This window comes from Castor canadensis, chromosome 5, assembly GCF_047511655.1.
Source record: "Castor canadensis chromosome 5, mCasCan1.hap1v2, whole genome shotgun sequence".
NCBI classification, from domain to species: Eukaryota; Metazoa; Chordata; class Mammalia; order Rodentia; family Castoridae; genus Castor; species Castor canadensis.
This window is the reverse complement of record NC_133390.1, coordinates 126861166-126876738: the sequence shown is the minus strand read 5'-3', so window position 1 is coordinate 126876738 and position 15573 is coordinate 126861166. Positions and strand designations below refer to the sequence as shown.

Sequence of the window (15573 nt, the reverse complement as noted above, 5' to 3'; positions counted from 1 at the left end):
TGGAGGCATGAATTCAAACTCCAGTACCACCAAAAATAAAAAAAATAGATTTTTTTTTTAAAGTTAGGGAATTTCTAGAAATATAATTAAAAAAAAATCAATGGGTGAATTAAACAGCTAAGGACATAATTATTAAAACAGAAAATGTAGCTGAGTGCAGTGACTCATGCCTGTAATCTCAGCCACTCAGCAGGTAGCGATAAGAAAGATCAAGGCTTGAGGCAAAGAAAAAAAAAAAAAAAGCTGGGTGTGGTGGTATACACTTGTGGTCCCAGCTGTGAGGGAGCCATAGATAGAAGGATTACAGTTAGAGGTTAAAGAGTAGCCAGGAAAAAAACATAAGACCCTATCTGAACAAAACAAAGCAAATAAGGGAGTGGCTCAAATGGTAGAGGGCTTGCTTGGCTAGCAAGCAAAAGGTCCTGAGTTCAAACTCCAGTACAGCCAAATATATATGTATCAACAATAATAATGTAGCCCAGGAAGCCGGGGCTGGAAATTATCAGTTTAAAAGACATGGAAGCTGGCAGAGTGGCTCAGGTGGTAGAGTGCCTGCCTACAAGTGCAAGGCCCTGAATTCAAACACTAGTACCACCAAAAAAAAAAAAAGACATGCAAGATAGCATCTGAGAATCTAACGCATAATCAGAGCTTCAGAAGGACTTGAAGGAAAAACAATTTCCACAATGTCAAGAGATAACGGCTGAGACTTTTCCAGTAGAAGGATCAATAATCCTTCTACTCTGCTGGATAGATCATAATGAAGATGCTATATACAAAGCAAGGAAAAATTTGAAAGCAAAAGCAGCTAAAGTAGAAAGAAATAACAATTTAAAAACTGACTGCCAACTTTCACAGCAATCACGGAAACCAGTAAGACAGAAGAATGACACCGTCAATGCAGTGACACAAAAATAACTGTCAACTTCAAATCCCATAACCTGTGTAATTATCTTTCACAAATGAGGAAGAAAAAGATGTTCAGAAAAACAAAAACAGATGGGAGATCTGGGGCATAAGAAGGAAGACACGATGCGGTTGTGGGTAGTGCTCAATTGCTGACTGCACAAAGCAATTCAATGCCTAACTTGTAGGTGGAAAAGCAGATAGAACTAAACAATAGAAATACTGTGAGTTGTGAGGGCTGTCACCTGAGGTAAGAGTTCTAAGGTCTTTCTTTTGTTTAGGAGCAGGGTAAAAAACACTGATTAACTTAACCTGTAAACTGGCTAAATAGCATGAGGGAATCTACTGCAAGAATAGACAGAATCACTTCCAAATAAACAGAAGAAAAGGGAACAAGAAATAGAAAAGGAAAAATTAATCAGTCTGAAAGAACCCAAGAGGTCATTTACACCAAAGGGGCAAATTGTGGTACATTCATAAAGCAGAATGACACAACTTTAAAGTTAATGAGAAACAGTTACAATGAATCAACATGTGAAACACCCACTGATGAATGAAAGGAACAAGTCACAGAGGAAAACACCCAAGTGATCCTATGTTCTGTGGCATTCAAAATGAATCAGGCTTAACAATAAAGGAGACCCTGGGTGTTCACAGGTCTATGGCTACCAGGAGCATCCATGGAGGGAAAACCTCCCCAATCAGCCACCCAACTTCCAATTTCAACAGGTCTCAAATTCTCACTCAGTCACTTCAATTAAACTTGTTACCTTTACCTTGCTTGAAGGACACCACTGGCTTTTGAGAGGCAGATTTTCACAAAAGGAAGGGCAGGGGAACACTCAGCAGCTCACACAATTTCAACACAGCTGGGGATCATGCCAACTGGCTGAGAGCTGCTGGAAGCCACTAAGCTGTGGAATGTGTGTGGGAAGTTCAAGTTTTTGGTTTTGAAATTTATTTTTATTATTTATTTATTTATTATGTTTGATCAAAACTGGATAAATGTAATAAATCCATGAATAAGCTGGGTTTACTGTACCCGGGACATTTTGAACTTTACAGAACATACGTGCTTAAAGAAAGCCAAACACAAGGCAGTGGTGGCATCCAGTGACAGGGCAGGCCTACCTGGGGCCTCCAAGAGGTGACCATGTCTGCTTCTTAAATGCAGTCGCAGGTGCTACAGTCTGAATATGCCACCCCAAAATTCATGTGGAGGAAACTTAATGCCTGATGCAACACTGTTGGGTGGGTGAGTTTGGAGTAGGGTTTACATGCCGGGGATCTGCCCCTCACGAATAAAAAGCCTGGACAAAGGGAATTTGGTCCTTTCTGACCTCCTGCCTTCTGTCCTGTGAGGACACAGCACTCTCTCTGCAGGACTCAGCACATGTTGGAAGCAGGGACCTGACCCTCAGCAGACAATGAACCTGCTGCCACCTTAATCTTGAATTTCCCAACCTCCAGAACAGTGAGGAATAAATTTCTGTTCTTTATAAATTATAAGTCTCGGGTCTTCCTTACTGCAGCACAGACTAAAGTGGCATATGGTTACGAACTGTCTTATTTTACTTTAAATTGTATATGGGTTTTAGAACTTCATGATATTTCACACATAAGAAAGTTTCATCTAAAAAAGGAAGGAATCTTAGTTTTGGAAGCATGGGAAAAGTCCACAGAAGCCACCACCCCACTTCTGAGTTGTGCAAGTCAGCAACTGGTACGATTTGTCAAGTGCTTGGGAGATGGGAAAGCCTAAGTGGCCGCTCCCCCCGAGCTCTTGTTTGCAGAGCAGCGAAGCCAGCCTTGACCAGCACCTAGTGAACTGAACTTCCACCGTCCACCTTTCATTAAACCAACTTAGTCACAGAAAGGAATTAAAAACTCCAACATCAGTTTCCCAGGGCAGTATAAACATTAGCTCATCACCTGAAATTCGAATGAAAAGGAAAACCACTCAAGATTCATGTTACAGTTAAAGAAACTTTAGTAAACTTTCCAACATATATGCAAGTAGAAAATTCAGTACAGATCTCCTCAAACATCTCCATTTCTAAGAAGTTTGGGGCCTGTGAACCAGAAGCCCAGAGCCTCAGCGCGTAGACATCCCCCCACTGCAGCAAAGATAGGGTTCAAGGGCAATTAGCAGACAAGTTCTTAGTGCTTTCTCTGTGCACTACTGTGCACGGTGGTGGGCAGCACAGGCACTCACTCCGTCTTCAAGTATGTTATTCCAGAAGCCCCTGCAAACATGCTCAATGATTAGCCTTCCAATTTTGTTTTTCTTCTGTAAAGTCATCTCCAATGCTTTTCCATCCCTGACTGACACAAATTTCTTGTTGCAGCCTTTTACAGCCTCAATTTAATGATTTGTGTCCTGCCTCAAGACCTTTCTGGGAAACAAGGCAGGTTTCAAATAAACAATAAAGTTGTCTTTCTCCTCCAAATTCTTTTCCCCCAGCAAGCAGCACTTTTTATAATTAGATTTTGGATACATGAAGGAAAGGGCAAGGTGAGACTAGGTTGGAGGTTTGCATGTTTTCCAGCACAGGTCATTAAACTCAGACCTCTGGAAAATGAACCACCTGATCACTTTTTAGGCTTTCTTCGAATAAAACCTAGGGGAATGAAAGTTGATGCACTCTTCCTACTGTATGTACAAAGCCGCACAACATTCATCATTGTGGCTAGATCATTCTATTCATCTTTTACAAAGTCTAAATGAACTCAACATACTAAAAATTAAAGTAAGTAGGTCTTTTTTGGTTCTTACTGTAGCTTTTAAGCATTAAGCTTTTTGAAATGTATGACCTAATTGTAAACCCAGCACATATTAGGGTCTAAATTCTGTGCCCATTGCTGGGTTTGTGGAAACACACTAAGAGCTCATTCCAAATGCGGCAGCTGTTCAAGCAGGATTAATCTTATGAGTCTAGATACACTGTGGGAAAAAGTGAAGAAATAAACCTACATTTGCCCAAAAAATAAACTAATATTTACTGTTGGGACAGGGCTTACATATATTCTAGCTCACTTGATCTTCTGCTACAGTGTGAAGTCATCATTACCTTTCTCATTATTATAGATGGGCCTTCAGGAAATACGAGGTCTGCTGAAGAACAGCACAAAGCAAGGAATCAAATGCATTTTGGGGGGTGGAGTGGGACTAGGGTTTGAACTCAGGGCTTCATGCTTGCAAAGCAGGTGCTCTACTCTTTAAGCCACTCCTCCAGTCCACTTTTGCTCTGGTTATTTTGGAGATGGGGGGGGGTCTCAAGATATTTGCTTGGGCTGGCCTTGAACCATGACCCTCCTGATCTCAGCCTCCCAAGTAGCTAGAATTACAGGTAAGAGCCACCAGCACCTAGCGCAAATGCATATTTTAAATACAAAGGACAAGTCCTTAGAATGTTCTAGAAGCACAAGTTGCAGGTGTTCTGTACCTTCAACACAGTGGCTGAGCAGAATCCAATGAAAGTAGATTAGTAAATACTCCATGTGGATTGACTCTCCTCTAACTGTTCCCCTCACAGTGTGCCTGACTACCTTACTGCTCACTGGAGGCTGGGAAGCTCTGACATAGCTTTGGCAGACACACCCACCCAGGATTTAGAAGGCAAAACACAACATCACATTTGGAGGACATAATTTGGCTGCTTCTGTGTCTGGCAGACACATCCAAGAAGGCGTTTAGTTTTTCCGTGGTGCTGTAAGTGAAAAATCCCAGTGTCCTGTTTCTAGCTTCATAGATTGAGAGGCAAGTCTGAGGGCTTCTACGATTTGGTACATGTATGACAATGGAGACAATGGAGGTCCAGGACCCAGAAGCTGTGAGAGCAGATCCTGCTTCCTCACCTTCCTGCTGATGACAGACCAAGTGTTCCTGGAAGTTCAGCCTAGAGTTTGCTCCTCCAACCCTCCCCAATATGCTGAAAATCATCCAGTGATGCACAGTAAATCCTTGCTGCTTCAGCCACCTATGATGGGTCCTGTCCTCTGAACCCTGACCAAGACAACGGACATCCTACTTTTCAATGGAAGGCAGAGGCTACTGGGCTAGTTACCCTGAGTCTGATGGCTGGATATGGAAGGGGCACAAGCGATCTGACAGGATTTGTTTCACCTTTTACTTCAAAAGTACAGTTGACTCATTCATGTATAACTTGGGAAGGATTTCCTCAAATAATGGCTCACCTAGAAATGAAAGTGAAACAAAGGAGGGATTCCTCAGAACCTGGGGCTGGTATATTATCAAGTGAGATAATAAATGTAAAAACCCTTTAAGTGGTAAAAATGCTTATCTAAGAAAGAGGACTGTCAACTTCCTGGAAAAGCACTGGTCATAAATCTCAGGGAAAAGGGAAACAAATTGTACTTGGCATCTCTTTGCATCTATTTTAGATTTAATACCATGAGGCCAATAAAGGACCAGAGGCCTACAAGGAATAAATGCCTCTTGCAGTTCTGCTCAACTTGAAAACTTGGAGTTTTTTCCTACTATGATTCAAGATCTTCCTAAGCATATTTTTTTTTTGTGTCCCACAGCCTATCATTGATCATTTGTTTAAATAAAAATAGAAGGGTGCTGGCAAAAACAGACATGAAGACCAGTGGAACAGAACAGAGGACCCACATACGAAGCCACACAACTATAACCAACTTGTCTTTGACAAAGGCGCTAAAAATATACGATGGAGAAAAAGCAGCCTCTTCAACAAAAACTGCTGGGAAAACTGGTTAGCAGTCTGCAAAAAACTGAAACTAGATCCATGTATATCACCCTATACCAATATTAACTCAAATGGATCAAGGATCTTAATATCAGACCCCAAACTCTTAAGTTGATACAAGAAAGAGTAGGAAATACTCTGGAGTTAGTAGGTATAGGTAAGAACTTTCTCAACAAAACCCCAGCAACACAGCAACTAAGAGATAGCATAGATAAATGGGACTTCATAAAACTAAAAAGCTTCTGCTCAACAAAAAAAATGGTCTCTAAACTGAAGAGAACACCCACAGAGTGGAAGAAAATATTTGCCAGCTATACATCAGACAAAGGACTGATAACTAGAATATATAGGGAACTTAAAAAACTAAATTCTCCCAAAACTAATGAACTAATAAAGAAATGGGCAAGTGAACTAAACAACAGGTGTTGGCGAGGATGCGGGGAAAAAGGAACCCTCTTACACTGTTGGTAGGAATGTAAACTAGTACAACCACTCTGGAAAAAAATTGGGGGGCTACTTAAAAAGCTAAACATTGATCTACCGGAGGTGGGGGGGAGAGGGAGGGGGCAGAGTGGGTGGTAAGGGAGGGGGTGGGGGCAGGGGGAGAAATGACCCCAGCATTGTATGCACATATGAATAAAAAATAAATAAATAAAAAATAAAAAGGAAAAATAAAATAAAAATAGAAGGATGCTGGGAGACTGAGATCAGGAGGATGACAGTTTGAGACCAGCCTGGGCAAGTAGTTGGTAAGATCCCATCTTCAAAATAACCAGAGCAAACTGGACCAGAGCTGTGGCTCAAGCGGTAGAGCACCTGCTTTGAAAGACCTTAGTTCAAACCCTAGTCCAGCTCACACACAAAAGGAGCAGAAAGGTGCTATTTACCAATATATTCTAAGTGCTAGACACAGATTCTGGCATACAGTAAATATTCAATACATTTTGATGCCTGAATAAACAAGATATCGTAATTTATGATGTAGAACTCTTAGCATTTTAGGCTAGGAAAGACCTTAAGAAGTATAAGATTTAACACATAACCTGAGACAGGACAATAGTTAGGGAATTTCCCTGCTAGGAGCTAGAGAGCATGAACCCCTTTTCCCAAAATTAGTCTATGTATTTTATAAAAAAAAACAAAAAACAAAAAAACCACTTAATATAATTTGACAAGGGACAGGGGACATAGCAGTGAATGAGTTAAAAAAAAATCTAAATTACAACTTGAAGAATAAACATCTGAAAATAGAGAATAAGCATCCTTCTGGATGGGATTACCCAATCAGATGCTAAAATGTATTATAAAGCTATAGATATTAAACACAGGAACAAAAAGTGGAATGGACTATGAAATATAGAGTTAAAACCAAGGAGATACAAGAACTAAGTAAATGAAAAACTGCAAACAATCCAGATCAGTGAATGAAGAATGCATTTATCAGTTGTCAAGGCAACTGAGTTGACATCTGAAAACAAAGTTACAGCCCAACTTTATACATTCTGCTAAAATAAATTACAAGATTAAAGTCAAATACTGCTTTAGTTTATTTTATTCTGCAATCATAGAATACTGAGATCAGACAAAGAACAGGGATTTATTTTATAGTTCTGGAGGCTGGGAAGTCCAAGGTGGAGGGGCCCAGGGCTTCCTGCAGAGTCATCCCATGGCAGAAGGTGGAAAGGTAACAGAGTATATTCTTGCCAGCACTCGTGTCTGTAATCCTAGCTTCTTAGAAAGTAGAGATCAGCAGAATCACAGTTCAAAGCCAGCCCAGGCAAACAGTTCATGAGATCCTATCTCGAAAAAACCCAATACAAAAAAGGGCTGGTGGAGCGGCTCAAGGTATAGGCCCCTAGTTCAAACCCCGGTACTGCAAAAGAGAGAGAGAGAGAGAGAGAACACTCTCTTGAGAAAAAGAAGGGAAAAGGGGAAGGAGGTGCTTAATGATAGGGACATATTCTGACAATGTCAGTAATCAGTACAGTGTGGTACTAACATAAAGGATGTACACTATACCCTTCAAGTGGAACTCAGAATCCAGAAATAAGCCCTTATATTTATGGTCATTTGATTTTCTTTTCTTTTCTTTTTTTTTTTTGGTGGTACTGGGGTTTGAACTCAGGGCCTCACGCTTGCTAGGCAGGCACTCTACCGCTTGAGCCACTCCACCAGCCCCCCTCATTTGATTTTTAACAAGGGTGCCCAGAAAATAGAATGGCAAACAAAAAAAACCATTTTTTAAACAAATGGTGCTGAGACAATTAGATATCTGTATGTTACAGCCTGAAGTTAAACCCTTACTTCACCATACACTAAAATGAACTCAAAATGAATCACAAGCATAAATATAGACCCAAAACTATAAAACTCGTAGAAGAAAACACAGGAGTGAATCGTGACTGTGGATTAGACAAAGTTTTCTTAGCTATACCATCAAAAGCACAAACAACAAAAGAAAAAAAATACATAAACTGAATTTCATCAAAATAAAGAACTTTTGCACTTCAAAGGCCACTATTAAGAAAAGTGAAAAGACAACCCACAGAATGGAAGAGAAAGATTTTCAAATCATGTATCTGATAAGGAATTTGTACCAGAATAAAGAACTCTTACAACTCAGCAATAAAAGGCAAAGGAATCTAATTTTTGATTTTTAAATTGGCAAAAGATTTGAATAGACATTTCTCCAAAGAAGATATACAAATGACCAAGGCTGGTGGAATGGCTTAAGAGACAGAGTGCCTGCTTACCAAGCAGAGTTCAAATCCCAGTACTGCCAAAAAGAAAAACAACACAGTGAGAAATCACTCTACACCCTGTGAGGTGGCTCAAATCAAAGACAGAGTAAATCTTAGTAAGGATGTGGAGAAATCAGAATTCTCATATTGCTGGTGGGACTGAAAGTGGTACAGCCTTTGGGAACAACTAGCAGTGCCTTAAAATATTGAACAAAGTCACCATATGACTCAGTAATTCCATTCCTAGCTAAACGCCCAAGAGAAATGAAAACATGTATGAAGGTTCATAGCAGCATTAATTCATAATAGCAAAAATATGGAAGCAAAACCCAAATATCCAGTGGATGAACGGATAAACAAAATGCGTCTATCTATACAAGAGAACACTATTTGACAACAGAGGAATAAAGTACCCGTATGTTCTTTTTGAGGTGAAGTACTAAAATTAGATAACGGTGATAGGTGCACAACCCTGATTATCCTAAAATCAGAGCCTTTAAAAAGGTCAATTTTATATACGAATTTATCTCAATAAAATTTTTTTTTGAAAAGCACATAACCAAACTCATAGAACTCTACACTAAAAAGGGTGTGTTTTACTCTATACCCAATATACTCAGCTTTAAAGATTCATTTACCCTTTTTTTTTTAAAGTCAATTCTAAGTATTCATCCTTAGAAACATTAAAGAGCATCCAGAAAGGTTTAGTTTAAAGGATGTTTGTTACAATGTTGTCAAAAGAAGGGGAAGAACCTGGACCTTAATGGAATACTATGTGGCCATTAAGAATGTGGTAAGAAATTAATGATTGATGAGGAAAGGTAGTGTACCAGTCTCAGCAGGAAACCAGGCCAGATTGGGTAATCTGAGTGGAGTTGAATAAAGGTGTTATTTGTAAAGCTGAGTGCAGGAAAACCACAGTGACAGTGTAGAGCCTGGCAAGGGAAAGCAGAGGGGAATGCATGGCGATCAGAGCCAGAGCAAACAGCAGCATGGAGAGGGCTGCCCGCTGCCAGCCACAATTCTGCCTTTCACAGAGGACACAGCCAATCTGCTGAAACTCAGCAGGCAAGAATCCTGAGGAGGGATGCCCAGAACCTGCTGTCCTTGACTACAACCACCTGTGGGTGCCCCCAGAGGATAACACCACAGGCACATAAGAGGGCAGGGGAGCCCCTGAGAGTTCCACAGTTCAGCCTCCCAGGTGAGAGCAGGAAGAGTGGATCTGAGAAACAAAAGAAAGAAACTAGCACAAACGGTCATAGCAAGAAACAAAGAGTTGTTTACCAGGGATTACATTTTCCCCTAAAAATTACGGTAAATAATTCATGACCACTTAAGAAATTCTGGAACAGTTTACTCTAAGGGTAAATGATGGTTCACTCAGAGTTCCACAGCAGTGAGCTGTGAGCCAACAGCTCTGGCAACTGGTGAAGCAACTCTTTGTGATTTTGGAAACTGCACCGTGCACTTCAGGCCGGTCAGCATTCCGGGCCCCCAGGGTCCCGAGTTCCAGGAGAAATCCCAGGCATTACTGTAACAAAACTAACCTCAAAACCATACCCACGTCTAGACTGGGGGTGTACCATGCCTGTGAGGAACCACTGTGAGGAGCAAGAACTCGTTTTTGATGTTTTTCTGACCTGCATTTCTCTATGGACTGAGCATTGCTTTTGCTTGTTATTTTTAAAAGGAACGCAATAAAACGGTAGAGTTATTTAGATTGTAGCTCTCAGTAAACCCTACTTATCCTTCCCCAACTAAGTTTACTCATCACAGTAAGTAAATAAAAGGTGAGCTAACATTACTGCATTCATGCTATAATTCATTTAAAAGTCACCAATAATAGGAAGGGCACAATTAACTCAGCTTCTTACAAATCACTTTTATTCTTCAAGTACTTGTAATACTTATGAGATCACAGCATCCTACAATTCACAGGTCATGTACTGGACTGCTTCTAGCTTGTTATAGAACTTTAAAAGGAAGGAAAGCACGATTTGGCGGCAACACAGTGTTAAATTGGCAAAGCCTTGTCTGTCTTAGCAGGAACAGCTACTACCAATCGCCCTGTGAACTGGCCAGAGCAAGCAATTTGACAAGAGATTGGGAGAAACATTGTATTTTGATTTCCATTATTTCATTTCCTCAGGTTCAAGCAGAAGTCCGAGTCTTTACAATTCTTTGTCTCAGTATTTTTACAGGGCTGAAAGTAGCATTTTGTGGGCGGGTGTATCTTAATCTCAGGGATGGGACTGGAATAGTTTAAGACACACACCCCATCTGCAGATAAAGAGTCAGTGGTATCATTTCATGACATCAAAAAAAGTTCATGATAAGCTGCATCCTTATCTAGATGTTAAACCATGAACTAAAAAGTATCTTCAAATTAAAACACAGTATATCTTTTCAGGTGATCCTTAGCATTTCGAATTTTAAGAGTTCCTCCAAAATCCTTTTAAAAAGTATATTTAGGCTTGGTGCAGTGGCTCACACTTGTAATCCTAGTTACTGAGAAGGAAGAAATGGGGAGGATCATGGCTGGAGGCCAGCCTGGGCAAAAAGTTAGCAAAACCATATCTTAACCAATGAAGCTGGGTATGGTGGCTCAGACCCGTCATCTATACCAGGAGGCCTAGGGAGGAGGGTCAGTGTTCAAGGCTGGCCCCGGGCAAAATGATGAGACCCCGGAAAGTGAAGCAAAAAGGGCCGGAGGTGTGGCTCAAGTGGAAGAGTGTCTGCCTAGCAAGTACACAGCCTGAAATTCAAACTCCAATACCAATAATAAAAATAAATTTAAAGCATATTTAGCTTAATAGACATATACTACTGATGATCATTTACAGGGGATTTGAGGAAAGAACTTTGAGGGAAGATATCTTCTAAGGTGACAAAACCCTTAAATTTGTGTACCTTTTGACCCAACAATTCTACTTTTTTTTTTTTTTGGCTGTACTGGGACTCGAACTCAGGGCCTTCACTTTGAGCCACTCCGCCAGTCCTTTTTGTGATGGGTATTTTCAAGATAGGGTCTCAGGAACTATTTGCCAGGGCTGGCTTCGAACTGCAGTCCTCCTGATCTCTGACTCCTAGGATTATAGGCGTGAGCCACCGGCACCCAGCTCCAACAATTCTACTTTAAGGAACTTTTTCTCAAGAAAAATCATTGGACAAATGTGAACAGGTGGACAAAGGACAACTGCTATAGTACTGGTCATATTAGGAAAAGGTAGAAACACATTCATCTTAAAATGGAAGATGGAGGAGATCAAGTATGGTTCTTCCTTATGACAGAAAACTGATAATGCCAGAGATCAGAGACTAAAAAATGTTCATGGTGTAGTAAATCAGTAAGGAAACATGCATGGAAGAAAAAAAAAAAAAGTGTAACAGGAGTTTTTGAAGAACCAAAATAATGGAAAGAGTTAAAAAATTTTTAACTCTCCTTAAACAACTTTTCTTTCTTTGAGAGAACATACTAGGCCCCAGTATAAGGGAAGAATTCACACTCATATGAAGACTCTCACTGTCATGCATCAGATCTCTGGGGGAAAAGAATATTCTACAGGCTTCCAATACAGGTTGGGAGAAAGATGATAAATTGGAATAATTTTTTTTAAAAAAAGTCAGGATAGCTAAAGGACAATAGAGAAATACTTTTGCAATTCTGAAGAAAAGTAACTTCCAACCTAACATTCTTTACCTAGTCAAACAATTTTGTATAACAGTAGAGTCGAGACATTCTGAAAGATCCAAGTTTCAGTTTCCACATGCATCCTTTCTTAGGAAAGCAGAAGAGGCCGTGTGTCCTCCCATGGGAGTAAGGAAGCCAGAGCAAATCAGAGAAGGATACTGGACAGGGGAGCAGGGCTCTAAGGGGCAGAGAGCCTCCATGGTGACAGGGCGCCATCAGGCAGGGGGAACCGTCAGAGGCTCCCAGTGAGGAAGGTCATGGGGGTGACCATGCTAGAACACAGCAATCTCTCTGCTTCCCAGCAAATTTAGACCACTTGTGTTAAATTAAAGTGACTAAACATCTGAAGAACTAAGACATGGGAAAAGTAAATTACTAACACCAGGGAAAATAAGAAATTTGGCAAGGGAAAAACAGTATTCATAGGTTACTCCCTGGTTCAGCAGTGAAGTGTCTGTGGTGTCATAGGTCAACACTGGCTACTGGTTTAACCCAAGCCGCCTGATAGCTATATTGAGAGACAGAAAGGGTATATGTATAATTGGAGCTGGCCCAAGAAAGTGAGTGGAAAGGCAGTAGGCAATGCCTGAGATGGGGGTGGGGACCTCCACGAAACAGCATTATAAATGTTAAATCAGAGATTTGAATGTGGGTACTTATAGGTATGGAGATAGTGGGCAAAACTTGTATTTCTGCCTGGAGAACTATTTGACTCACAATTGCACAATTAGCTCTGTCAAAAATAAAAACTCGGGTGCCAGTGGCTCATGCCTGTTATCCTTAGCTACTCAGGAGGCAAAGATCAGGAGGAACACCCACTGGGACAAATAGTTCTCGAGACCCTAACCAAAAAAAAAAAGAGGCTGGTGGAGTGGCTCAAGGTGTATAACTCTGAGCTGAAGCTCCAGTACCCAAAAAAAAAAAAAAACCCCTCAACTGAAGCAGTAATAAGCATGGTTTTGCTATAGGTTTTCCATCAAAAAAGAGAGCTTACTGAAATCCAAAAAGATATACGATGTATAGACAGTGTTTATTTCTAGTGGTGTAGTTCATTTACATTTCTTTTTTTGTTTGTTTGTTTTTACATTTCCTGAAAAAGTGTGGATTGATCTGAAATCAGAAAGTATGAGGCATTTATTTTACTTTGTGCCTGGTCCAAACCCACCCCAGCCCCATCTCTGCTTCAGCTTCTGTTTGCTCTGCTGACGTGAGTGGGGCTGGCACCCTTTTGCTCACACAGCAAATATTTGTTGAACTCTTTAAAGCCAGACCCGGCAAAGTGATTCCAATACTTTCAGCTACTTATTTGGTCTCCTGATATCCTCAGTACTGGTTAAGGAATCCAGCCGGGAGAAACGCTAAGCCAACACTTCTCAAACTTTCTTGTGTCTGGAACCACCTGGAGGTGAATCCAATGGGTCTGGGATGGATCTGGGACTCTACTGGAGCCAGCAAACAAATTTTGAGCAGAAGGCCCTCAGAGGAGCTGAGTGTCAGCCACATCTGCACCACTCCTATTCCACAACTGTTCCAGGTATAGCAGAAGGGGCACTGTCACACAGCTGGAAAAGATGCCTCTCAGCAGTGAAGCTCGGAGACCAGGAAAAAGGGGAGCCTAGGTTGGAATCAGTCCTTCACCATCACAGGTGTGCTTAACTTCCCCTCTCTAGGCCTCACTTCCTTCACAGTTATGTGGACTATATGAGAGCTCCAAGCATCTACACAGCTTGGCAACCCTGGCATATGGTGAAGAGTCAAAGAACAGTGATGGCCAGTAGCTGTCAGCAGGGCTCCTGTCCTTTCTAAGCCACGAAAGACTGGTGAGGACTTCTGGAGACATCTAGGGAGTCTAGGCCTCCAAGCTCTCTGCCCCCTCCCTGAGATTTTTTTTCCCCAATACTGGGGTTTGAATTTTCAGCCCTTGCTACACAGGCGCTGAGTCACACTCCAGATCTAAAAATGCCTTTTTTTGTGTGTGTGCTGTAGTTTGAATTCAGGGCCTTGAGCTTGTAGGCAGGCAGGCACTTGAGCCATACCCCCAGCCCATGGATATTTTTATTAATTAATTATTTATTTTATCTTTTGCTGTTCTGGGGTTTGAACTCAGGGCCTCACACTAATGAGGTAGACACTGCACCACCTAAGCCACTCCTCCAGCCCTAGGAATGTTCTGAAGCCTACACTAGGATGTGCACGGCACCAGACTGGCGACGCTTTTTGGTTTTCAAGGAGGTTGAGACTCAGATTTTATTCAGTAACTTTTTCCTAACACACTTCAATCTCACCACAGGGAGATCATCAGGAAAAGAGTGAGCCCTCCCCCTTCCAAGGGATCTCAGACAGCAGCCATCCACGTGGGGAATCAGGTGAAGGAGGCGCCAGTATGCCTGGCACTCAATTCAATGTCCAGCAAGCATCCGCTCCCAGGACAGGCTACCACGACCTAGGGGGCCCAGCAAGCTGGTGTCACCCTCAGTAAACATCCTGCGGGCCACGACCCTCTCTTCTTAAGGGAGCCCAAGTTAAAACGACCTGGTCCTGAGTTTTGTGAACAAGGCACGTCTGAGCAAAAAACGTCCCCCAAAGCCCGCCCGAAAACCGCAGCAGGTTCCGGGGAGGGGAGGGGAGGGGCGGCGCGGCGGGGCGCGAGCGCACGGGGTCCGTCTGCCTCCCCCGCCCCGGGGCCGGCCGCGGGCACTCACGATCTCGGCCACGATGAGGAGCCCGGGCACGGTGCGCAGGAACTCCCGGTCGTAGGCGAAGCTGCTGCTGGTGGTGGAGAAGTTCTCGGCGAAGGAGCTGGCGGTGGTGGTGACAGTGTGCGAGCGGGTGCGCTGCTGCTCCTCCATCGTCGCGCCCGGGCCCGACTGGCCGGTCCCTGGGGACCCCCAGCGTGTCCGGGGCCGGACGCGCGGCGCTGCGCCCGGGGTCGCCGGCGAGCGGGAGGAGAGCACAGCTGGAGGGGGAGTGGGGCGCGCGGGAGTCGCCTTCGCGGCCAATGCGGGCGCCGCGCGCGTCCCGCGAGTGTCCGGCTCTTGCGCGCGCGGGCTCCGGGGCTGCGCTGCCGCCCGGGGGGAGGAGGGGCGCGAGGGGAGGCTGCTGGGCCGCGGGGACGCGGCGGAGGCGGGGGAGGGGAGGGGAGGGGCGTGGAGAGGGGCGGGAGGCCGGCGGAGACGGACCGCCCAGCCCAGGGCCGCCGCTCCGGCCCTGCCTGTCACCTGTTGCGGCCGATACCACTGCCAAGAGGGCGCTCAGAGGGGGCCTCGAGGTCTCGGCCTCCCGGGACCCCGCCTCCGCCGGCCGGCCCGTCGCCGACCTGTCTCCTTCATCTGCCCGCGCGGGGGCCGCGCGCACCGGTCCCGGGAAGCCCAGTCCTGCTGGTGACGCGGCGCCGGGACTCAGTGGCCGAAGGAGAGAGGCGGGCTGGGTGGTGGCTGGAATTTGACTCAACCGGACCTTAGACCCGAGATCGATGGAGGCCCCCAGGACCGCCCGGAGG

At 43.5% G+C, this 15573-nt stretch overlaps 1 protein-coding gene across 2 annotated transcripts in view; it reads right to left on the bottom strand.

The window, feature by feature from the left end:
• Cmtm8 (CKLF like MARVEL transmembrane domain containing 8) overlaps nucleotides 1-15124 on the bottom strand; it is an 87219-nt gene extending 72095 nt beyond the window's left edge. The window contains exon 1 of one of the 2 annotated variants that reach the window (XM_020166071.2): nucleotides 14777-15124. In XM_020166071.2, coding sequence (XP_020021660.1) covers nucleotides 14777-14923 — 147 coding nt within the window. In that variant the 5' untranslated portion in view covers nucleotides 14924-15124. The remainder of the gene's footprint in view (nucleotides 1-14776) is intronic. The other variant, XM_020166070.2, reaches the window with a different exon arrangement.
• Between the last annotated feature and the right edge of the window lie 449 nt (nucleotides 15125-15573).